Source organism: Ambystoma mexicanum, chromosome 7p (genome assembly GCF_040938575.1).
Source record: "Ambystoma mexicanum isolate Mex_15411 chromosome 7p, UKY_AmexF1_1, whole genome shotgun sequence".
Taxonomy (NCBI): domain Eukaryota; kingdom Metazoa; phylum Chordata; class Amphibia; order Caudata; family Ambystomatidae; genus Ambystoma; species Ambystoma mexicanum.
Window position 1 is genome coordinate 821,293,657 of NC_090939.1, and position 25,904 is coordinate 821,319,560.

At 42.7% G+C, this 25,904-nt stretch overlaps 1 protein-coding gene across 1 annotated transcript in view; it reads right to left on the reverse strand.

Annotated features, from left to right (window-relative positions):
* LOC138526343 (interleukin-5 receptor subunit alpha-like) overlaps positions 1-25,904 on the reverse strand; it is a 427,945-nt gene that overhangs the window by 176,345 nt on the left and 225,696 nt on the right. Inside the window, exon 7 of the mRNA XM_069636979.1 lies at positions 25,707-25,882. Coding sequence (XP_069493080.1) covers positions 25,707-25,882 — 176 coding nt within the window. The remainder of the gene's footprint in view (positions 1-25,706; positions 25,883-25,904) is intronic.

The following is a 25,904-nucleotide window of genomic DNA, read 5'->3' on the forward strand; positions in this document are numbered from 1 at the left end:
AGTGGCGATAATCCAGAAGAGAGTAAAAGAAAAGAAGACGCTTGTATGTTTATATGAGATAAGGAAGAAAGAGGTGACAGGTCGAATTTATCGACAGACATAGATCGAGAAATTAATCGATGGAAGGGAGAAAAGGACATGTCTGACAAGGTAACGCTTGTACATAACAAATGGACGAGAGGACAGATCCTATTCAAGTTAGATGGGAAAAGCATTGAGGAAGTTAGGCAAAGAGAAGATCAGGACGAGCAATAAAAGAAGGAAAGGGAACGAGAAAAGAGATTGAGGGAGGATGAGCAAGGAAGGAAAAGCTGGGATCGACGGGAACAGATATACAAAGAGGAACAAGAACAGTAGAAAAACGGGTAGAGGGACAAAAAAAGTATGACAATAGACAAAGAGCGATAGAAGAAAGGGACAGGAAGGAAAGAAAGAGAGAGGAGGAAGAAGTACAAAGAGTGAAATACAAAAGGATATAGAAAAGAAGACGAACAAAGAGAAGGAGTAAGGAGGGACGAACAAAGGCAAGAGGAAGAAAACGCTATGAGGGATGCGAGAAAGCAAAGGGAAGTAGATGAAGAAATACAGCAGAATAGGAGTCAGCGAGGTTTGGATGGCAGTCTCATCCTTAACAAATGAGGCCGAGTGCAGAAATATGCTGCGATAGAGTGAGAGAGATTCTCCCAATAAAGGAAGTAACGCCAGAAACACCTAGAGTAGCAATGGAAGAAGAAACATACGATGCGGAAGGCATTGGAGAAAGGATCGATAAGGTCTATCAGCAATTAAGACAGGATAGCGAGTATGCAAGTTGGGGGAGCGGTGATCAATCCCCTGTACCTCAACCAGGAATTGAGAGGAAAACAAGTTTAGTGATGAACACCGAGCACTGTCTTTGAGCAGATTAAATCTAGATAGAGGCGAGAGGGATGATAGTCACACTAGTTGGGGTCTAGAAATGTCAGACGAGGAAAGAGAGTCAGGTCATGCGGCAGAAGTAGAGGGTGCATGTGCACCCTGGGATGCCAACAGCTGGAACATCTTGAAGAAAGAACCCCAGATCCCATAGTATATCATGAGCTTCCCCAAAGACGATCATATAGTGAAAAGGGAGAGTCTCCACCATATGTAAGCAGGTTAAGGTTGCTACCAGCAAGAAGACCGATAGGGACGATGACCCCAGCCATAGATAGACTAATAGTGGGATCCGACTATGGGATGGGGTTCAGAGAGTTCCCCTTGTTAGAAAAGGGGGGAGCAAGACCGCAATATATTCCATGACCGCAGATGGATAAGGAAAACCTAAAATGCAAGCTCCCTATTTTCACTCTGGGGCTGGGAAATGGATATACGAATTAGAGAATATGACAGGAGGAAACACGCTGGCCAAAGGAGACATAAAAGGTCTCCTGGCAGCCATTCTTGTGGAGAGGGCTGACAACATATGGAGATGAGCGGGGTACTCAAGTGTGACTGCGCAAAACACAGTGCATGATGGAGCGTCATTTAATAATTGCATCGCAGGTGTCTGGAGGGCTCTCAGGGTACAGTATCCCAATACATCAGATATGGGTGCAATTATGACACATAACATGAAGGAAGATGAAGACCCTATTGCTTATATTCAGGATATTCAGGAGAAATGGCAGCTTGAAACTCGTGAGCCGTAGGATAAAACAGTGGCACTATGTTATCATATTTTATGTCAGGCGTTACCAGAACCAGTAGAAAGACAGATGAAAAAGCAAGTGGGGATGGAAGCTAAGCCAGGGGCTGAGATACAGTTGACTATAGTACACCACTGTCAGTTATTACAAGAGAAGAACAAAAAGAAGGATGAAAATAGAAAAATAGAGGAAGCCAAATTACTTCAGAATAAAATGTCAAGCGCAGAAGGACTGGGAATGCATGAAGCAATAGGTACATCTCAAGCGAATAATTCACGCCCGATGGATCAAGGTGGGTATAGGTATGCGCCACGAGGCAGAGGTATGGGTTTTAGGGGAAGAAGAGGCGGATTTCAGAACAACCAAGGGGGATTTCAAAACACCCAGAATGGAAACCTTTTAGGGAGAATTCTCATAAATGGCTGATTTCCCTTACCTAAAGAGTCCCCCAGCAGCTTTGCTGGATTTCTAGGGTTTATTTTTTTCACCTGGTAAGAGTGTGAGCCTTTTTTCCAACTCTTACCTGTGTGTTGCTGTGTGTGTTTTCACTTTTTGTGTGATCCTGAGCACTGGAGCCTCACTTACTCCATGTGCACCTCTTTTGTGTGTGTTACACAGCATCTTCAGTGCAGTGACACAGGGTTGTCTTTGAGACTTCCCATTGACTCCATTTTTCTGGGGCTGACTACTGCCCCCCAGAAACAGGTACATTTGCCATTAACTTTATATAGTCACTTTAAACCACAGACCCAGTACACCCCATCCTACATGGAGTATTGGAAAGGGTTAACTCTTATCCCTTTTTGTCTGTACCTCTTGGAGCCTTGTTTCGCTCCCTTAACATTAAGACTTGGCTGGTGGCAGTGGTAACTACCCTAACTTTTCTACCGCGATTATATTATATAAATATTATATATATATTTGAGGCTATTATATTAGCCTCAAACATAAACCTGCTTGACCAAATACATTTTATTATGTTTCTGGCTGGGTTTACTCGCCATTTCTTTTTGTTAAAGTCTTTCTCGTTTTTTTCTCTGCGCGCCAAACCGGAGATGACTCCTTTGTTTGCTGTCTTTTCGCGGGCTCCTGCACAGAAGCCCTCCTTAAGGCGCCTGATAGTCTAGGTAGGCAGGATGTGAGGGAGGGATCTTTGGACCCCTGCCATGGGTTCCCTGGGTAACCCAAGTCGCGCTCTTGTCTGATTGGCTTAGTGGACTGGCCTTGCCAGGCCAGCCACACTGCTGTGTGATTGACAGCCAGGCTGTATGAATGGGGGAATACTGCATAAAAAGCAGGTCTCTGAGACTGGAAAGACAGAGTCTCCACTGGAACGAACGAAAGAACCAATGAGGAACTGGAGGAAGAGGACCCCTCCCACGACTGAACCGCCCAGTGAAGCCCTGCTGCAGGTCTGAATCGTCAGAATCCGACGACAGAGAAGATCCCCCAGGAAACTTCTTCCCTTGAGCTGGTGGGACCAACCAGTTCGCCCAAACTACAAGCTAGGACCCCTCCTCTGGTTGAATTCACTGTACAGAGGTACAGTGGGCTGGATTGCCACGAAGGTCGGACCCTGCTTGGGTTTTAGGGAGCTCACCTTTTATTCGTTGTTTTGCTCTGCTGCTGATTTCTTCCCTGGGTGGCACAGGACCCTCCAGTCTTCCTACTTCGTGTCAGTCTGACAGTCACTTCAGGAACTGTGAGCCTGCAAGAACCACCAGGAATGTCTGCCTCAGCTACAGCTCCCTCCCCATGTTAAGGTACTGTGCAAATCCGGTTGTCCGTTTTGATCAGCCGCGGTGAAAGTGTTTGAAATCTTTCTCCACTATGAGGGCTTGTCCTTCTCTTCTCTTTGAACTAACTTTTCTACCAACCAACCTCGTCCGGAATCTGTGCCACAAACTTTTCCGCAAACTACCCGGAACTGTGTGATCTTGAGCAAAAGACGTTTGACCCATTGACTTTGGCCCTAAGCCTTTTATAGCTGATCTCCTCACTGTAGTCTCTCTTGTTCACATGCCCTGAGTACTTACCTGTTGGTTTTGCCTAAATCCTAATAACTTTGTCTTTCCCTCCCTTTTAAATTGCTGGAGTGCCATTTTGCTCCCACTTCATTTTTGTGAGCTTAACTTGTCTGGAATTTAAGGGAAGTGGTGTATTTATGATTGTGATTTTTAACTTGCTTAGAATAGTGAAATGTTATACAACTGTTGAGTAAATAAATATATATTCTTTTACTTAGAAAACTTGAGTCAGTGTTTGCCTGAATCATAGTGATTGCTGTCCTTTGTGTAACTATTTGTACTGCTCACTTACTCTTGAGATAAGTCTGGCTGCTCCGCTACTGCCACCACTACCACTATAACAGTGTAGTACAGGCTTGTACCAAAGGTGAAATTGTACTGTCACTTGTAGTCTTAATTGTGTGTAGTGTTTCCAAAGGGTACAGCATATAATTCTGCCTAACAGAACCATAGTGCTCAGGGAGGACATAACCAAGGAGTGTTTGCCAGAGGCCACCCCCAGTGTGTTGGAATTGTGGAATAACGGGGCACATTGCACGTGTGTGCAGGAGCCCAGGGAGTGTACAAAATGGCCAGTTTTCAAGAGGGGGGACAGTTTATCCACCGCCACAAACAAGAGAGGGCTTTGCCCAGAATCACACATCCTATCAGGCATGGGCGCCACAGGTACAGCAGGTACGACGGCAGGGACAAGTACAACTACACCCACTGCAGGGGTATTCGCAACAAGCACCTATGCAGACACAATAATATGCAAATACAGGACAATTACTGATGTCTAGAATAGGAGGTGTCACTGTGGTAGGAGGAAATCCTTTCACAGGGACGGGGATGAGCTTGTACCCTCAATAGGACAGCTCAGAGGGAGACTTGATATGTTCAGTACTATCTGTGACACCAGACCCTCAAGAGGAACCAAGGGTCAATGTGACGATAGGGGGGAAGTCCTTTTCTTTTCTCGTTCATGTATACGGGAGGGAAAATATCCACTGTCAGGTATTGCCATGAATGCTCAAGGAGCTTCTTGAGCATTCATGGCAATACCTTTTACTGATGGCATAGTTCCTTTTACTGATAAATTACTGGTCTCAATAGGGGAATGTGACACGTCTGTTCCTTTGTTATACTCACGACAGACACCAGTTAACATTTTAGGAAGAGTTTTAATGACAAAACTTAACATGACAATTTCATTTACTGATCAAGGAATAGTGTGCTCCACTACAGGAATACAGTATTTAAATGTAGGAGAGTTCATACTGGTGTTCACAGGGCAAGTGGCTCTGGGAGGCGTCCCGGTAGATCCGGAAGTCTTTCTATATGGAGTAAGCATTTTTCTGACATGGCTACCTGGTCTGGTAGGGAAGATTGTGAGGATACCTGATGAGTTTTTATTTAGACCATGAATACCTATGGATGAGGAAGATGGACATACTATTCCTTTAGAGTTGGAAGTAGCTATAGTACAAAGTGAGATAGCAATGCTTGAAGGGGTATATGACGAAGGTAGATCATGGAGAACAGTGATAGCTCTTGAAGAGGGGTACATATCGACTGACATAACTGATGAAGATATGTTCAGGGACGAACGTATCAATGATGAAGTGGTGTTCTTTATGAGCATTACATACTGGATAAGGATTGAGAAGAGAGTAATCCCACATCGAATGGCGATAATGCAGCAACGACCAGCATTTTTCCAGGAAGACCTCAAAATGGTGCCAAGTGTCCTATGGACCACGGACTCCTATGACATAGGTTTATTGAAGGGAATAAGGGAGGTTAAAATAAAGATTAAGCCAAGAGCAAATTTATCCCGAGTGAAACAGTACCCCATGTCCTGATAAGCTGATGAAGTATATTCCAGACTATTTCAGCACTGATGAAGCAGGGGATCCTGGTGCCATTGGAGTCATCGTGCAATACTGTGGTGTATTCGATTAAAACATTTATAGGGGGGGTCATGGAGATTTATCTAGGATTTATGACCTCTTAACCAGATTGTAGCGGCAGACTTTCCTTTAGTTCCTAATCCTATGATCATATTGTGCAGCATCCCAGTGGAAGCTCAGTATTTCATGGTGATCGATTTGAAAAATGTGTTTTTTTGTTCCCGTTGCTTAAGGACTCACAAGACCTGACTTCCTTTACGTTTAGACAAAAAAACGAAAACATACTCATCTTCCTCAGGGGTATTGTGAGTCTCCATGGATCTTTAATACGGTCCTAGAGATGTTTATAGGCAATATCGATCTTAAGAGAGCAGTGATACAGTACGTAGATGATATATTGATTTGCAGCACAACAGAAGGTGATTGTAGGCAAGACTCTGTCCAACTAATGACTATTATAACAGACAAAGGCTATAAGGTGGGCAAGGAGAAATTACAGTATTGCTAGGAAGAAGTGCTGTACATAGATCAGTTATTTTCACATGAGGGGAAGAAAGTGACACCTGAAAGGGGTGTGGAAATTATGAAGACACCGAAAACAAACACAGTGAGACATATGCAGCAGTTTCTGGGCTTGTGCAATTACTGCAAAGCCTGGGTGTTTGAATACAGCACATATATCAAGCCAACTTTGCAAGCATTAAAGAAAGCACAAGTTGGTAAGGAAAAGATAGAATGGACTGAAGAAATGGAGGAAGGATTTGAGGAATTGAAAAGAGCAATTTGTACAGCTCCGGTTTTAGGGATTCCGACATATGGTGAGTAATTTTATTTATTTTCACACACAAATGGGGTAGTCATGACAGCAGTGCTTAAACAAAGGACAGCACTGGGGTGCACACCTTTGGCATATTACAGCAGGATTTTAGACCTAGTTGTGAGAGGACACTTCCCATGCAAACAATCTTTGGTGGCTGCCGCATTTGCAATAGAGAAGTCCACAAGTATTATCATGGGCTGTTCTATGACTCTTTACGTGGAGCGTGCCTTATTTGCCATTTTACAGAAACTCAAGGGCATGTTAACGTCCCAAAAAGCTTCAGCTTGTGAAGTGATGATTTCCAACTCAGCAATTTAAATCGTAAGATGTAAAATAGTGAACCCAGCCATGTTTGTAGCTGAACCTGTAGAAGAAGGTGATCATGTGCATGACTGTGCAAATGATGTTGAATTTTATGATGACATACCACGTGTGAAAGAGAATGCTTTGACGCGAGGAGAGATTCTTTTTATTGACGATTCTTTGAAAATTGACTAGACTAGCAGGAGAGGCATTCAGGGTCTGCAGTGGTAAGAAACAGACTAAATGGGGAATTTGAAGTAGTGGCAAGTGCAAGACTACCGTCTCACTTTTCAGCGCAAGCAGCAGAATTAGTAGCGCTTATTGTCACACTCATTGTCGCACTCGAGAAACATGAAGGACAGGAAGTAACAGTGTACAGTGACTCCGCCTCTGTGATGTCAAGCATACATGCAGAGCTGTCATGTTGTAAGAGGAGGGGCTGTCTCCGCGCAGGCAACTCTCCAGTACAACATGCGTCCTTATTGGACAGGCTCATCAAGGCACTACGACTCCCAGTGGCCATAGTGGTTGTAAAATACACAGCCCATACTAACCAAACAGACTTTCTCTTTGCGGAAATGAAGCCGTAGACATACAAGCCTACAGATATTTCAGGTTTTGATACTGAAGAGATTTCAGAAAATGTAACTAGTACCACGTTAGTACGAGAGGGGTTTAATATGCTGTCAATTACCTAATTAAAATAATTATGGTAAGAGCACCACAGGAAGAGCAAGAGCTTTGGAAACAAAGGGGATGTTCTTTATCCCCCACAGAAGCTGTATGGTGACAGGAAAGCACTGACCAGCCAGTGATACCAACCGTATTATTGAAAGTTGCACTTGAACAACTGCATTACTCATGCATATAACCAGAGAAAGTCTTGGTGCCACTATTGCAGAAGACTGGTTTGTTCCTAATTTTTGGAACACATTGCACAATTCATGGTGAATTGCATCATGTGTCAAAAGTTTCCTGCTGGACATATATTAAGAACAATTAGCAGAGTACTACCTCGACCAAATTATCTGCTTCAGCATTTACATATCGACTATGTTGATATGCTACAGACATGTAATTGTTACATTAGTGGTGGTGTGTTCCTTTTCTAGGTGGATCGAAGCTGGTCCGTGTGCATACCCTGATGCTATTTGCATAGTGAATTTTTAACTTGCACAGTGACGTTTTTAGTGCATGAAGTCTTCCCAAGGTGGGGTGTGTGCGAAGTAGTAAGATCCGATAATGGGCCACATTTTGTCAATGAACTGTTTGAACAAATAGGGCCACATTTTGTCAATGAACTGTTCAAACAAATAGGGCTTCTATTAAGTATAAAGCACACGCTTCCTTCTGCATACCTGTTACGCTCACCTGGTTCCCACGGGGGCGTCGACCGGAACTGGGCCGCTGTTATTTCCACCAGCGTGACGTGCAGCGCCGAGATGACTGACTGGACTGGCCCGCTCAGCCTAGTTTGTTTGGCTCGCAAAAATATTCTTCTGCAAAGGAGAAGAGGAATTAACCACCCGTGGAATTGAGTGTCAACCCACCTTCCCCTCTCCCGTTGTCTTCCCACTGATCACTCTTGATGTCCCCTCCTTAGTCTCACCTGATGGTTTGGAAGGATGAGCTCTCCATCCTGCGTCGACCGCAGGGGCGCGTTGATGACCAGTTACTTCACTGGCGTAGAGGAATTGGTAAGTTCCAGTATTGACTCTAAAGTCCAATTGTTCATAAGAGTTCAAATGTCTGCTCTTCACTCTGTCCAATTCCTTGCAGGTTGCCGATTAATCCACTCGAAGATTTCCAAATGGCACTCGGTAAGATTCAGGTAAGTCTATTGTGTTTTTCCCCTTAGGGGCCGGGGTACGGCGATGAAGCAGAGTTGACTGTGCCGACCCGAGATGAGGTGAGTCCCCCGTGGTAAATCAGGTAAGTTTTGTGGGGGGTAACTGGTATTGTCCTTGCTTTCTCCCCTTAGGGGCCAGGGTACGGCAATGAAGCAGAGTTGACTGTGCCGACCCGAAATGAGGTGAGTACCTCCCGTGGTAAATCAGGAAAGTCCTTGGGGGTAGCTTGTATGGCCTTAGAGAGTCCCCTTGCTCACCTTGCTGTCTTTGTCTCATTAGGTGTCGGAGGGCGGCCGCGAGATGAGAGAGCGTGATGGAATGCTGAAGTACCGCCAAGCAGGTGAGTTCAGCGCGGCGCCGTAGGAATGCGAAGCGATGCTTCAAAGACTTCTGTCTTTCAGTTCCGTGGCGAAATGGATCAGGATTCAGGTAAGGATTAAAGTTAAAACTCCTGTTCTAACCTTTATCCTTTTGTCTTCTTGTTTCAGGAGACCCAGGACTGAAGCGGGCGTGGCTGAAGACTGGAGCTGCTGAAAACACGGTGAGCGTTACGCTGCAGCAAGCAGAATAACGCGAAGCACGTGTGGCTGTCCGGGCGTGGTTTAAATAGCCTTGGAAGAAGATCCAGGTAAGTATTCTTCCTCAGCCCCACCCAAGTAACAAAATAGTCCCTTCAGTAAAATAGTCCCTCCTAAGCCTCATTTGGCTTGAGTCTTCATGCAGCATGGTCTGCCTCAGGTGAGTATGCAGCATGGTCTGCTTCAGGTAAGTTATCAATAATGAGCCTGGCGCCCATGGCGCCAGGACTGACTTTATCTTTATGAGCCTGGCGCCGTAGGCGCCAGGACTGTACCCAAACAGCCCCTAACTGGGGCTTTTTGGCATGCTCCAAGTGGCATGATGCCTGCTTCCGGGGCTGCTGGGCCTGGTCTGGTCTTCCGGGGGCAGGCATCATGACAATACCACCCACAAGTGAAGGGAATATGTGAAAGACTCAATGGCCTCCTCAAAGAGAGAATCGCTAAGATTAAATTGTCTTTAGGAAAAGGGATGGCTATATTGCCTACCCTTAGCATTATTTGCCCTTCAGAATCAGCCAGGTTCTGACCACCACCTCACCCCGCACGAGTTAGTGACAGGGCACCATGTGAGAATGCCTCTTACGCCTCCATCTAGGGTCAGGAGTGATGCCCAGAGTATAGCGAAATGCACAATTATTTGACATGTATGACTACCAGTATTTCTTCTAGGAACACGGAAGAGGACAATCCAGTGACCAACCCAAGTGTACTATTTCCACCACCAAAGTTAGAGGGTTGGGTACCTGATCCTAATAAAGAACTTCATTAGAAGGTGGCACAAACCTAGGTTCAATGGTCCCTTTGTTGTTGAGGAAATCTCCGCTTCTGCAGTTGAGGTATCGGGAAGACGAGCTTGGCTGCATCTAGGTGACATGAAGGTTTATAAAAGCGAGACCCTCCCTCCAACGGTTGCTGACCTAGAAGCAAGACAAGAAGAAGAATTTCTGCATGTGCAGACTCAATTGATGACCAAGAAGAAGGACGATAAAGTAGCAAGTGATTAGTACATATTTCTTTTGGACTGGAATTCAATGGACACGTCTTATATATTTTATCAGGAAATGCAAAGACTTGCAGAAGAATTCCAGAGGCTGAAATAAACTTTTAGAAATGTATTGAAGAAATGAATAATGCATCAGTAGCATGCCTAAACATCAGTTTTTATTAGAAATTGGAAGAGAAATCTATATTCAGATTAATTTTGTGAAGGATATCTATTTGAATTAATAAGACACATGATACCTGGTGGCACTAAAACAAAGTCTTTTGGTTGCTATTTTTGTGTTCATATTTCAATCCTACTCTGCTCTTGTTAGGGGAGATGTTAATATTCCCACCTTTTTAAATGATACCAAGAATGGTCCAGTGATAAGAAGACTATAGACAGCGATCATTGAGCACATTGTACAATTACAGAAGCAAAATTTAATACTTACAGTAAAAATGATTTGAAAAGAGGGCAAAGTGAGAGTGCTAGAGAGAGCACTAGCCCAAATGGCACAACAAGGGGTTCTCCAGACTTGTATGCATAATATACAAATGCATGTGTATTCTTTTTATCTTTCTGTATCTTATATTTCTGATTTTTGTTAATCTCTATGAACATGTTAAATGACACAAGAGAGATGTGGAAGAAGATAATCAGGGGATAAATACTAACCATGATAACACTGCTCACCTGGGGAATAATATTTCATATCAGCACATGAAAAAGGCAGGGGAAAGACCATCTGATGAGAATTGCTATGTCTGCTCTCTCATCCCCTATGCCATGAATACTGTCAAAACCTTAATTTCAAAAGAGATGCCGGCAAAATATGTGAAATGTCTCAGCCATCTAGCAGTACTACTAGAGAACAGTTGAAATGAAACTGGGTTGCATTGCGATGAAGATCAAGATAATTGTTTTCATACCAGGGTGATTATATAAAAACAACACAAATAGAGAAGGAACCTGGATGGACAGACAGGATGCTTGTGTATCCTGTGGCAGGCCATGACGAGGTGATCATCGTAGAAATGAAGAGAATGAACTGTTCTGGCATGACATAGAAGACTGTAATGCCTGGATGCTGGGAATGGTCACAGCCGCTGATCTATCGGTGAGAAGACACCAGTAAATGATGGGAAGATGGAATGATGTCATATGCAGTTCATCTACTAAGAAAAGAAGCAGCACACAGAGTGCTGAAAGTAAACTATGAGTGCTTGAAGTCATGGTCTAAATACTCTAAACTACTGACATGGGTGGAGGATGAAACTGGTCCAGTATCCATAGTCCCATTAATAAATGCAACTATGTGCTTTCAAAGCAAGGGAAAGAATTATCTCTGACATAATAAGGGGAACACCTTGGACGATCAAGGAATGAGGAGAGGGACGGATGTCCTAATGGATCAGTATTGTGCCTGTGGATCTAGAGCATATATGAAATTACCCAGGACTTGGGGTGGACTGTGATCTTTGGTATACATTCATGTTCCAGCATTGGTGATACCACAAAGCGACCTGACGATTGAAGAGTTCCCAAAAGTAGATGATCAACAGAGAAGAAGAAGGTCAATAGAACTCTGGCGAAGAAAGAGATCAAATTACTTCTCAGCAGAATCAAAAACAGCTTTTGATGATTTTCCTGATGAGCACAAATTGTTCAGTAAACTGCAGTGTTGTTCACATCTATGTTCATGCCTGGGGTTCAGACTGTTGTAAATGCCAGGTGGTTACAAATCACTAGGTGGGAGCTGCTGCAAACAATCAATGCCACCATAAAGGGATTTGATGCGATAAAAGAAGAATTGAAGACCATAAGGCTGATGACCCTCTGGAACAGGTATGTCCTCGACATTGATCACAGCTATGGAAGGAGGTGTTTGCGCCAAGATCGGGCCATCATGTTGCACATTCATACCATCTCATGACGGAGAGAACAGGACATTGATAGAGGCCATATCGATGTTGACAGATTTACACATAAAAATGGCGTTCGAGACATCAGCCATTGAAGATGACAGTTGGTTTGCCTTCCTGTTCTCATGGATTCCTTATTGGATGACAAACATGTTCAAGTTCCTTTGAGCAATATTGGTGATAATCATATTTGGATTCTGTTTGATAAGGATAATAATTGCACAATGTAAGAAAACTGCCAAGAAAGCAGTAGGAATGAAGATCATGATTGATGCCAAGGAGGAACGAGAAGTAAAGGAGCTGACTGATAACACCATAATAGATTACATAAAGGCCAGCATTGTAGCACATATGGGAACAAAGTTCTGGTATTCAAAGGATCATAAAAAATACGTGGGACATCAGCGATATGAAGGAGCAGTATAGTGGGGGCTGTGGCAGCCCATAACCCATGATAAATGCTCGGTCGCAGTAGGAAGGCCACCTAGTGCAGCCACGGGAGGTTACAAATTTGGAGAGCTTGGAGCACAGCTGACTGACCTTAATAACGGATTCTCATTGCGCCTGTGACGGTGACAGACCCACAAGACACGTGTAGCCGATCAAATAATCAACTGGTGTCATTCTGCGACAACAAGGGAGGGGAGAACTCCCATAATCAAATTTCAAACCCCAAAATAGCACAGAGGAAAATTGATGGTTGTCATGCCATCAAAATATTTCTTGCACAGTGGAATTCTGATGGATGATCCACGCGCACCAGAATGGGAGGGATCCTTCATTTCAACTACTCCAACGTCTTCGCTAACTGAGCCAGAACTAGAGCAACCAAGGCTCCTGGGGCAAGAAGTAATTACATGTGCCCAGGTGCGTGTCTCTGACTCCTCCCCAAACTCAGCATCACCAAATGGCGAAGCCAAGCGGCCAAAAGATTTTCCAACATTGCTTGATAATGTAAACGGGCTTCACGCTTACGGTCACAAATATTAAGAAAAAAATCAAGAAGCATTTGCCTAAACAGAGACATCGAAGTTTGGGTGATCTAAAGTTAGGCTCACTGGAAGCCAGGAACTCATCCTCACGACCAGACCTGGACACAAATGTGGGTCATAGCAACAGGGGAAGGCACTTCCCTAAGGAATTGAACCTGTCACCAATACCAGCAGATGAAAGCCCAAACACCCCACCAGAATTCACCACCACAAACCAATTGCAACCTGGTATACAGGATGTGAGGCTGCCAGCAGAGATGCAGCAAGAGAAAAGTTCTTTAGAAAGGCCCCCATCGGACCCTAAAGCAAATGAAGCAACCCTGGCAGCCCTGAATTTCATTCTAAACTCATTGGTGAATGTTTTTGAACTGTTGAAGGGGGAGACTCAAACTCACTCAGGGATACGGCTGGAAATGACTAAAGAAATTGATCTATGTGAATCCTCGATGGTGGGGCTTAGGATTGCATTAAAAACATCAATCATACCTACGCTCTCATCCTTGAGGGAGGAAATATCAAAACAAACCGTTTAAATATTTATGCTAAGACAGATGATCATGGAATTAAATTCAGATGAACAGGATTCAAAAGTCATAATCAAAGAACTGCTAGATGTCACCAGGAGGAAAAACAAATCCAGCCATGATTATGGGTTGATAGGGAGAGAGGGGAAGTCAGTAAACAGTTTCTCCCTCTGAGTCAGTTCTAGAAGAATTCGGGAGAATGGGCCAGATGGCAGAGAGTGGGATACTGGATACCCCCTCAACTCCAAGTTCTTGCAAACCTCCGCAGAGCAAGAGATCATAACTGAAGCGGAGGCCTGGCACGATAGTGCACACCAACATTTCCGAGGGAGGCAGAGAGCTAAAAGGAAGGTGAAGTTGAAACGCAAGAAGACCTCACAAATGATAGAAGAAAGGCAGACAAAAAGATGAAAAAACAAGAAAGTAAACAAACCAAAACATACAGGCACATCCTCCTTCATTAAAGCACTTAGTGATCCAGGCAAGAAGGACTCTGATATTAGTGGAAGGGATCAAATTGGCCACAAGCAGAGCAGAGTAGAGAAGCAAGGAAAAAAGAGAATAAAGACATTGGAGAATGCCGAACCAAACATACTAAATAAGAGCATAGAGGTCACGAGTCTGAAGAACCTCAAATTACCAAGGCAACAATTGGGATGCAGACTGATGAAATACCAGATTCAAGAAGCGACATAAGGAACTCAGGCAGCATAACCAATAAGGAAAGAATAGGACTTACAGGAGAACCAAACCCAATGAAAGGCCCAATTAAATGGGCCCCCATTTTCAATTGTGGGAAAACAAAGAAGACATCGGGAAGAGGGGGTAATTCCCAACAAACCAAGCTGCCAAAATAACACTTAAAATTGGCCCCCATCTTTTGTTGTGGTCAAACACTAGAGAGGGTGACGTTGGCAGGAAGCAGCAGTACCTCGGTGCTCGAGTCACATGAAATGCAAAGAGAAGAAAATGTGTCGGCCAATGGGCCCAGAGAAAGTCCTTACTAAAGATTCTGGAAAAGGGAGTGATATCACAGAGGCAAATGACCCCCAAGGGGATGTGAGAAGAGTAATCCCAGCATCTCCAAGAAAAAGCAACCACTCGTCATGGAAGAAACTGCTCCTTTTGCAGTATCCAGGCTGTGGCTTAAATGTGTGAAACATTCAACTAGCTACAGATCACCGAACAGAACTGCCTTTTTGTCTTTCCTGAAGAGAATTCCAGATGTATACTCGTTTTGCCCAGATGACATAGAATATGTTAAGTTTCCATTCCCACATACAACCTTACTGGCTGAGGTGGGACCTAAATCCAAAACGGGGGCCAGGGCAATTCTAGCAGTCTCTGATCTGCTCTCTAAGGAGGAATTGGAAATCTTTTCACCTTGTCCAGAAATAGACCTGCTAGATCAAGAGAAGGTCCCAGAGGGGAGAAGGGAGGAGGGTCCAAAGAAGGAAAATGTGAATTTGGGCACTATTGGTAGTACAAGTACTACAAGGCCCAGTGGAGGGTCATCACTTAAAGAAGACAAGCCAAAAAAAGTCCCCACAATGCTCCCTGAGATCCTGACACAAGTCCTTCAAAGTTTGGGAGGAGGAAGGGAGTCTCTTTAGTTGGGACAAATTCAGGATAAAGGAAGGCTATTGGGGGGCCTCTCTATAGCATGTGAGTCCACATTAATTTAGGAGGCACAGGAATTAACCACTGTGCAGAAGAGAATCCTCGTAGGAATGCTCACCTTGCATTCAGAAGACGAACCCAAAAACTAATAGCAATCAATGTTTATTGGAACCCCGCCTGTTCCAAGCTCACAACGTTTCTTGAATCACCGGATATTTTGTTGACCATTGTAAGTTTAGATTTCCCAGGTAATCTGATAATAATGGCCGGAGATTTCAACACACAATGTGTAACAACGTCAGCAGTGGGAAAAGGGTTAAAAGAAAAGAACACATCTCATTTGGGCAAAAGATGCCAAGCCTTCTTTGCAGAGTGGGACATGAAGATTCTCAATGGCTCCATTGAGGGGGATATCCCTGCTTCAGTAACATGGAATAGTGGTAAATCCTCTTCCATTCTAGACTATATCCTTCTCTCCTCACAGATCTTTGAGATATGTATGCAACTGGAAATCAGAGAAGGAGGAACGAGTGACCTTAAATGTCTAGTAGCAGCAATGTCTTGGAGCTTTACAAACAAAGTTATATATTTAAACCAATCACTATTAATGAACAATTATAAGAAAAGATTGATGAAATATAACAGCAAGGGATATATAAGAGCAAGCGAAGACGCCTAAATGAAAAATTAGAGGACTCCCAGAGTAATACATCAAGTAGGTCCCTGGATCGACCAACTGGCCTAGACATCAGTAAATAGAAGGCGCACCACCACTCATTTGATGAAGCCACTTGGGGCAAAAAAAGCAAAATGAGACATTCCCTTAGGAGCCTGAAGCTAACTACCCCATTAAGAGTTGTATATGAAGAGAAGGCTCGAAAGATCAAAAGATCCTATAAAAACTGTTCTCGCCAACATCAAGCATTGTGCCTTTAGAAGGATAGTGAGAGAATAATTGAGGTACTCAATGAAAACAATTCTCGAAACCTCTGGTCAATCGTCAGTGGGGAGGAGAATGCTCTCAATCGAGTTTTATTAAACTCAGTGGTTGAAATCTAAAGGCCACAGGGCAATCCAAGTTATAACACTTCAGATGTTACCTGGGACTTGGTCTTTGAAGAAAGTGACGTAAGGGAATTGATTAAGAAGCCATCATCCTCTTGGGCTGCTGGGCTAAACAGCCTGACATATCAGGTACTCAAATGAAACGTATGGGGAAGGGTCTTAACCCAGTTGTTTAAATAAATCCTGCTTAGTAGAACACTGCCCAAGTCCTGGACCTCTTTGATCATCATTCCCATATACAAGAAGGGCGACCAGACATCACCAGCGAATTATCTCCCTATAACCCTCTTGGATGCGGAAAGCAAATAGTTTGCAGGTCTAGTGCTTGGAGAGCTAAATAAATGGGCAGAGCAGAGTCGCATTATTCCTAAATTTCAAACTGGTTTCCAGAAAGGCCTCTCCACCTCTTTGAACAGGATTACATTATCAAGTTTAAAAGGGAAGCCAACTTGCAAGGGGGGAAGAATGTCTTTGGGGCTTGGATTGATCTGTCAAAGGCATTCCACTTAGTCAACAGAGATCGCCTCTGGGCTAAGTTGGACAGTTGGAGGATACCAAAACCACTCTTATCCATCCTACTCACTCTGCATAGAGATAATAGAGTGCGGGTGAGACTAGATGGGGGAGGTACTCTGTCAGACTACATCAGAGTAGAAAGAGGAGTCAAGCAGGGTTGCCTGGTGGCACCTTACCTCTTCATTTTATATCTGGCAGACATGGGAAGGAAGATGAAAACTTCAGCCTTGATAATTCTTAAGGTTGGTGATAGTGCTATTACATGTCTCACATATGCGGAAGATATCGTCCTTCTGGATAGGACTGAGGATGGTCGGCAACATCTGCCTGGAGATCTATCTTAAAGATAATGACCTCCTAGTTAATTCAAGTAAATCAAAAATAGTTGCCTTTAAGAGTCGAAGTAGGCAGGGGCCCAAATTTATTTGAACATTGGAAGAAGTAATTCCAGTGGTGAAGGAGCTCATTTACTTGGGCATTCCCCAGTATGCGTCCCCTAGTCTGGCCAAAAGTGGCCAAGAACTTATAGGGAAAATATCTCAACTATTCGCCCAAATGGCTAAAATCAAGAGGAAATACTGTAAATTCTCAATCTTACCTTTTATCAGATATTACACAGCCAAAGTCATCCCAATCCTTTTGTATGGATTGAAGGCAAAACCATTGGCGTGGGACTTCAATTGGCAGCGCTTGGAGGGTTTACTATGGAAGAGAGTTTTGTGTCTACCACAGAGCCTTCCGATGGTAAGCCTGCAGTATGAGCTGGGGCTTAAATCCTTAAAGGTACATGTAATCTGGAGGCTCACTTCACTGTATCGACAGATCTTGGCCCCTTGGACAGAATCTCTTTACGAAGGCCTGCAAATCCACCTGAACCATCGACGGTCGCCCCTCCTGTCCAACCTCCAGAGGCTGGTGTTGGGAGCCCTCATGGACTGTAGCAGTGACGTTGAAACTCTCATTACTAATCCAGACAAGACCAAAGGACCCTTATGCAGATGGATTCATACCATAGACCAAATGCGAAAACTAGCTTTGGCAGGCTCACTTTCCCCTTATGACAAAAGAAAGGCTTTCTCTCAAGATATCTGAGAAAGTTCCCGGACCCTAAAGTCAGACAAAACTACTTAAGATTCCGCTTGAATCTGTTACACACGGGGGAAGTTTTAGCCTGTTGGGGCTGCGGTAATTAAGGTATGAAACTGTGTAAAGTCTGCAAGGATCCTTGAAAGCAGTCCTTAAAACATCTCATGATGCATTGTGAAGGCACTTGGGAAGTGAGAAAGAGTAGCTTAGGTCAGCTGGTTGAATCTGAGGAGCGCCTCCTTTCAGAAATGTTTTGGGACAGACTCATAGCGGGCCAAGAAACACTAGTCATTTCTAACATAATGAGGGCATTGCCATTGCATGGGATTATTCCTTCTGCATATTATTAAAAGGTTCTCAACACATTACTAATTGAAACAAGGATGTTATGAGTGGTTTCTGTGTCTCTTTGGCTCCTTTCAGTCATCATGCTTCTCCTGGTTCTTTGTCCTCGCCTTTTGTTTGTGAACATCTGAGCTGTCTAAGGAAATGGTTATGATGTATTAGGGACGGCGTGACGTCCATAATCAGATTTTTTTTTAGGTTTTGATTAATTTTATTGTTTTTGTTTTATCCACTGTTCTATTATCTAATTTTCTATTTTTATGCATTTTGTGTAAAAACCGAACACAAAAAAATAAAAAATAAAATAAAAATATGTGGGGCGATGGGTCTACTCTAACCCAAATGGACAATTGAATTACATGACCTGGAGTGTGGTTCAACACATCAAAAGAGGGGGCCCCCTGAAGAGGGTGGCAAAGATATGGACACCGAAGAGACATTTCTTCAAGAGAAAATAAAAGGACACCGAGAAAATTGAGAAGGTGGTCGAGGACTCGACCAGAGGGGGGAATGTAAAGGACCAGCTTTGTGTATCTGCAGGAGAACCCACCCCCTACCTTCCGTTTATTGGAGACATGAGATCGTGCCGTACCTAACACCCACCATAATACCAATACCACAGCGAGTGTTTGAAAGAAGATACCCATTTAGACAACCCTATCGAATGTGCCCTCAACATGATTATAACCTGCAGGAGGAAAAACCTTAGGGAGTATGAAAAGAAGCTAACAAATGAATTGATGACATCATAAAGAAGTGGTCACGATGTTGCAAGATAAAGAAGTAGGACACGGCATGAGTACTAGAGGACAAACCATGGCACAAGAGGTCAAATGAACTATTGACATAGGCAAGAAGAAACCTATGCAATAAACAAGATGTTGAAGAAAACCGAAGTTCAATACATATACAGACGCTGAACCCTAGATAGATTAAGTCATCATAGAAGCTAGCTATAAGTAGTGAATAGAATGCAGGCAGAGCCGCCATTGTACAGAAACTAGACATGGGTATCATGAATTTAGTAAGCCAGAACCCATGGGAATGGAAAACTATTTTCCAGCAAGAATAATAGGCTCGTGGAGCTGCATGGCAAGTCTGTCTGGCCTGGAGTCAAGACTGAAGCAACCAAGGTCAGCTATCTATTCTGGAAAGCAGCGAGCATGCAGAGGATGAATATTCCCTTGTTAAGGTGCAATAAAAAACACCAAGGATGCCAAGTTTTAATTGATTTAGAGCATTTAAAACGTACAAAATGGACCAAATCATGGTTTACTGTCACGTGAGCTAGGGATGGGAATAGAGTTCGAACTTGGAGTCAAAGACACGATAGCGAGTCCCCTCACTCCCGTGCTTTCCCAAAGATCAGAATGAAATTGTCTTTGTACTTTGTAGAGGTCAAGTACAAAGACAATTTCATGGCAGAAGGCATGGGCAATGAGAGATGCTGGGCTAATTGGGTGGTGGGGTAGTTTCATGCCCTATCTCCTTGCACATGGGTCTGTGCTTACATGCTGCTAAATGAACCAAATGTTCCAGAGATGGCACAAGCGTGCCAACCAATTGTATTAGTCCATATAACAAAGGACCTAGTAATTTGAAAACCAATGAGAAACTGTGTACCGAATGTTTCTGAAATTACATGTTTTTAGAGGTAGGCATAAATTGTCCACCTGATAACGAACAGCCAATAACAATCCTAGCTCCCATAGAAAAGTACAGTCTATCTTAACCAATACCGACCCTTGATGGGTTTTTTCACTATTGCCACGTAGTCTGATGTCACTCTGACATATTTTTCATATAAAAAACATATTTTGTGTAGAGATCATTGGGAGACTGAGCGTACGTCCATTGATTTTCGTTGATAATTGTTAATAAAACAATACTTTGGCATCTTCCGGAGTTGATTCTGTTATTTGGAATTATTCTGGTGTAATCCCATCCATTCCATATGCATGTTCCTAAGCGCCATATGCTCATCTTCACCTTGCTCTGTCGTCCTGTAGGCCCGCATGGAGCATTAATCTTCTAATCACTGCTCATAAGGATGGTGCACACTGCACAATGCAGTCAGAATGCTGCTGCTTTCATCAGATACTATGTAGGACTCCCTAAAGAGCTACGCAGCACTCCAGGAGGATGACATAGGCCAAATTCCAAGCAAGGAACACAGAGCAGAGATTAGAAGTGGTCATTTCGAGCTCTGCTCGGCTCAGCTCCTAAATTCATATGTATAAATAATAAAATAGCACAAATCAAACAGACTGCTCAGGCATGCTGTGAATCTTCAAAGAGACTTCAGTCCGTGGAAAATACAAGGATAACGTAATGGCAAATGAAACAGAAAACATCACAAAAAACAGGTGTGAAAAATCCTTACACTTCAACCAGAAACTATAGAATCTCCAATTTGATGTTGGTGTTTTTTTTAAATGTATTTATTTCTGGTATTTCTAAAGCGTTGAAGCCATTTGAAGCAGGAGCCAAGGGGCTGTGGGTAGAAAAAGTATTTACTGGGTGAAAGTGCAGGATGCTGATTCTGAAAGATTTTTTCTGGATAAAGTGGCAGGAGGACGATTATAAGATTGTGTACACCAGTGTTTGTTCGGAAGAAGGAAGGAGTAGCAAGTGGGGCCAAGGGACAGGGAGATGGGCTCAGAGTGTGATGGAGACTTTCAAAGGGATTCTTATGTGAACTGTCATAGGAGTGATCTTTGGTGCCTTGCAGTTAGCGCTACTTGAACAGGTCGGTCTTGAGCCCCTTTCTGGATCACAGAATACAGGACACACCGTGATTCCAGAGCAGAAATAACAGCACATGTTTCACTTCATAGTTTATCATCAAGCTCAACAACTTTGTAATGTGGATAGAGGGAAGGGGCATAACTTGGGCCAACATCTGGTGAAAAACTGAATGAAATATGGGTTTATAGTCTGGATGATATTCAGTAATAAGTCACCTACTCTGTTTGTATTTATACCTAAACTCATGTCTGTGCTACAGGCATGGCCAAAACACTACTAACTCACCCATTCCGTGAGTAAGATGATAAGTGAGCTGAGACATTTGTAGAATGCTTCTGTGAGCTTAATCACTTCTAGGTGCTGATCGTATCCCTCGTGTATCCACTCAATCGTTAGCATTGGAGGTCCCACCTTAGAAAGCACCTGAAAGTCCACATAGATGTCACCTGTTTTATTGTAAGCCTCTGAAGTCTCAGTCCTGGGACTGATAATACCTTGTTGCAAGGAATAACAATAGTTCAGTTTCCTGATGACTAGAGCCCATGATGGAATATTTGGCCTATCCTGAGGCAAAGAAGCACTGGTTTTCAAACTAGAAATGCTTTAAGAACAGTGCACCCATGCTTTTAGCATTGGGCTGGATCTCTATTGATTCTCCAAATTCAGGGAGATGTTCTATGCCAATGTAGTCGTTTCTCATTAAATTTTTTTGTGTGTTTATCAATTTTATTGATTTTACAAAATTGAGAATGTAAGAAATTCTCTCATCTTCAATCTTCAATTTCAATTTATTTCCTTCGTAGATGATAGTAGTAGAAGTATTTCCTTTCTTTTGACAAATGATTCAGGGTGACACAACGTCTTAGAAGTCGGTTTCAAGGGGGGGAGCATCTGCTTTAGTTTGGAGCATTCTGCTAAAGCTGCTTGAAGAATCTTTGCAGTCGAAATTGACCAAGAGGTTTTTTTCACCACTCACTAGGCGACTCCACCATGTTTCTTCTTCTCGGAGGGTGTATGGCTCTAGGAGAGGGCTGAGGTATGCTTTTCTCAGGACTAAGGTAACCGGGCAGCTCGTCAACAAGTGTTGAGTAGTTTATCATTAATATATCCCAGTAATATGGCCTCAATGCGCTTGTGGTGGGAACGCACTCAGGAACCGAAGTCCAGGTATGGGAAAATTCTCAGAAAGGGCTTAGTATGCGTGTGTGCATTTGGCCATGATTAGGAATTAGGTGGGCTGGCTGGGCTCCAATAAGCAAACCCAAGAGGTCAGGCATGTGGGTGGGTGCTGAGGGAGGTCAGGAGAGGTGCAAGAGTCTCGTTTTGTGCCCAGCTAGACCGAATGTTTGACCTGGGACTTCGCTGTATTCTAATGGCAGAGGTATTGAGGCAACATCTGGTGTAAGTAAGCAAAACGGTAAGTGTGAAGCTAGCCCAAATTTTGCCATAGGTCATTGCTGCATTCTAGTGCGTGTGAATGGGTAGCCATGCCTGTGGCTGATGTCCACCGAAGTGGTGCGTTTATGCATACCCTGAAGCTCGGATGGAGCAATGTGGCCTCCCTTAATGGAAAATTAGATCCCCAAATGGTTATCTCTCTTTTATTCTTATAGAACTGAAGCCTGCTGTAATTCATCCTGTGTCAGATCTCGTCTTAGCATTGTTGTATAGTTCTTTAAGCAGGCATTTTATAATAAAGATGATGCCTAAAATGTGTACAATGAGAAAGGCCTCCCTGACAAGAGTGAGAGAAATAAGATGTACCAATTTTGGCAGTTATTAGGGATTTTTGCTTCTTGCTGGCGGTCACCTTAAAAAGGGACACATGTCAGATTGGAGACCACACTTAAATGTTCGAAATTGACTGTTGAAGTAATCTATTTCAAAGCCAGACTTCATAATTGCAATGTACAGTGACATATTTCTTCAGACATTGTGAAACTCCCAGAAAGTGTATCAGAAGTATACTTCCATCAATGCCGATTCTGAATGTGTTGTCGAGTACACAAGCTTTCTGCCATGTGTACATTCCTAAACCCAAATTATCAAGCACAGATATTCTTCATTTGGGATGCAGTGTTGAGCAGATAAAATTGTAAGGTTTAAAGTGACTGGCCTTTTCTTTCCAAGAATGCACCATGCTACATGTGAAAGGAAGGCCCAGAATTAAAGTAGTTATTTTGCAGGGAATAGCACAAGCCATTTAATTAAAAGTGTATCATTGGATTTCTTTGTGTCCTTAATATGTGAATAGCATATGTAAAGATGATGGCATTACATCAACATTTGTATTCCAGTCAATGTGAGAATTAATATGTAATTTGTTTATTCGGTTATGGCTATAATTAATTAAAACAGTATTGTTTTAAACTCAAGAACAGAAATAGAAATGCTATTGAATTTCGTTTTGCTGTGTGATGTACATTGAAAAGACAGACCTGCATTAGTAAATGAAGAAATGAAAAAAAGAAACCCAAGGGAGATTGTTTTAAAGAAGAGAATCACATTGTATTTTAAGTTCTGTCCCACTTGTAGGCATACTGAAGAGAACAAAGGTCTCCAGTTTAGTGGGAACTGGACAGAAAATAATTACAGATTATGGTTAGGCCAGGTGGTTTCTAACACCACCCAGAGATGCTTCTTGATTGGATTCAATGCAGGCTTTCAAACCATGTACACACAATGCATTTTCTCTGGGTATTCACTCATGACACCAGGCATTGTCTTCAAAGAATCTATTTCACATCAACTCATAAACCAAATCCATTAGCCTATGAAAGGCTAACCGATCTGGTCACTGACACTTAGATGCATGGCACAAGCCATCTGCCTGGATTAGTGAATCTTCAAGGTTACTGAAAGTATGCACAGCTAAAGATAAATTGGAGAGGGAATATAGCTGAAGATTGAAGGGAATATTAGGTGATGTGTCATCACTGCCCTCTTGAGCAGAACTTCTGAAATAGTACACCAAAAAAATCAAATGCATTTATATGAAATAAATCTCACACACAATGTGTAAAAATGAAATTAAGCCTTTCAGTGCCATGCAAGTTCTGATTGATCTGTGCTTTTGGTATGTTGTAAGTAAAAGTAAACTCTATCAGAATATTGAAACAGAATTATAGATCACTGTGTTTAAGATTACCTTAGAATGTCAAACCCTTGTAGAAGTATTACATAACATCAGAATGTCATCATAAACATAGAACTGTGAGCCTCGACGTGCAGAACATAAAAATATAAGTTTTATCAATGTAGCATAGATGAATCTGAAATTAGAGCATACAAACCAAATTAGCTTTTCTTCAGAAAAAGTAAGCGCCCTCCCACCTTTCTGGTCATGTGGAAAACTAACCGCTCATCTGTGACAACCACGGGTGGGATTGGAGGGAAATATAATGGGATGCTCATAGGACAGAAGGATGCTTTATGGAATATTGGGTGAGGAAAAGACTGGAGGTGAGCAAACTGGAGATTGCAGAACAAGAGAATTGACTCTTAGCAGACGGCAGACGAGGCCATGAGATGTGTCTATTGAGAGACGAAAGCAAGAGCAGCCCATAGAGAGATGACCACCCAGCGCTTGGTGACTGATTCCAAAAAGGCCCCCTGAATTGAGGATTTGCTAACAGGATGGTGTCTGGCTGACTGGGTCCCCAGCTAGTTTTCCCGTTACCAGAAGTTAGATCTAAAGGGTAAATCAACCTTGATGCCCACATTGTCCAATTTGAAAACTGGGTACAATCTGGAAAAATAAAGGGACTTGGAATGCAAAAGGGGTGCACTTTAAAAACAGGAACACTGGTGTAGATAAATGTATGCCCTGTGTTCCCCCACATATATATTAAAAGCAAAGTGAGAGGTTGGCCTTAAAAGGATTGATTGAATGTGTATTAAATAACAATATTTAAAACCAAAAACATTTTGGATGCCACTTTAAAGTGTGATTGCTTGAGTTAAGTATTATTTGCAAATATAGTTTGTGGTTCAAACTGGTGTTGAGTCATGGTGGATCAGAGCGCAAATGCAAGTTCTGTCGCCTGCGATGATATTGTGCTGTTAAAGCTACCAGTAGAGACCATAGTATAGTCTGGAAGTTTGTGTGACAAAATACATGTAGCAAGTATTAATTTGTTTCATTAAGCACTGTGGGATGTGCAAATCCTCTGCATTCTCCTGTCTTTCAGTGCTGAGGCAGAGTCAGATGTGGTGGGGAAAGGAAGAGAATGTTCAACTAAATATCTGTTACTGGCGAATAGAAGATCTCCAGCCCAGAAATATAAAGAGACTGAAAACCTCACATGCAGACCTTTTTAAAACTGTGCATGTTTCTGGATAGAAAGGAATCCATTCATGTACATGGAAAGAGACACACTCTCTCTCTCTCTCTCTCTCTCTCTCTGTGTGTCTCTCTCCCTCTCTCTCTCTCTCTCTCTCTCTCTCTCTCTGTGTCTCTCTCTATTGCTCTGCATCAGTACAAAATGAAAATCCAAATCCAGCATCACCCTCTGCTTATTTTAGATTCTAACAAGAATTTGATTTTGCAGCGTTTGTTTTTTGTCATTTAACTACAACAGAAGATGACTATTTTGGCTGTGCATTTACTAAGTACAAAATATAATTCCACAGCCCTGATAACAGCTCACATGCAACATAAACATATTCATCAAAAACAAACATTTTCCTAGAATTACATTTAATAAATAATGCACAGGAATGTGTTAAAGGATGAATACATTATATTAAATTAACTTAATTACCAGAAGCTGTGAACCATTCATCAAAAAATTGGATCTTTGATTTATTACTCCGTCCTTCCATTAAAATATAGATTTCGTTTAAAAGATGTATTTTCAGATCATGAAAACGACATGCAATCTCTCTCCCCAGAGAATCTTTTTGGTAGTGGTGACATTCCTCCACTTTTTCTGCCTGCCTGCATTAGTCCAAAAAATTCA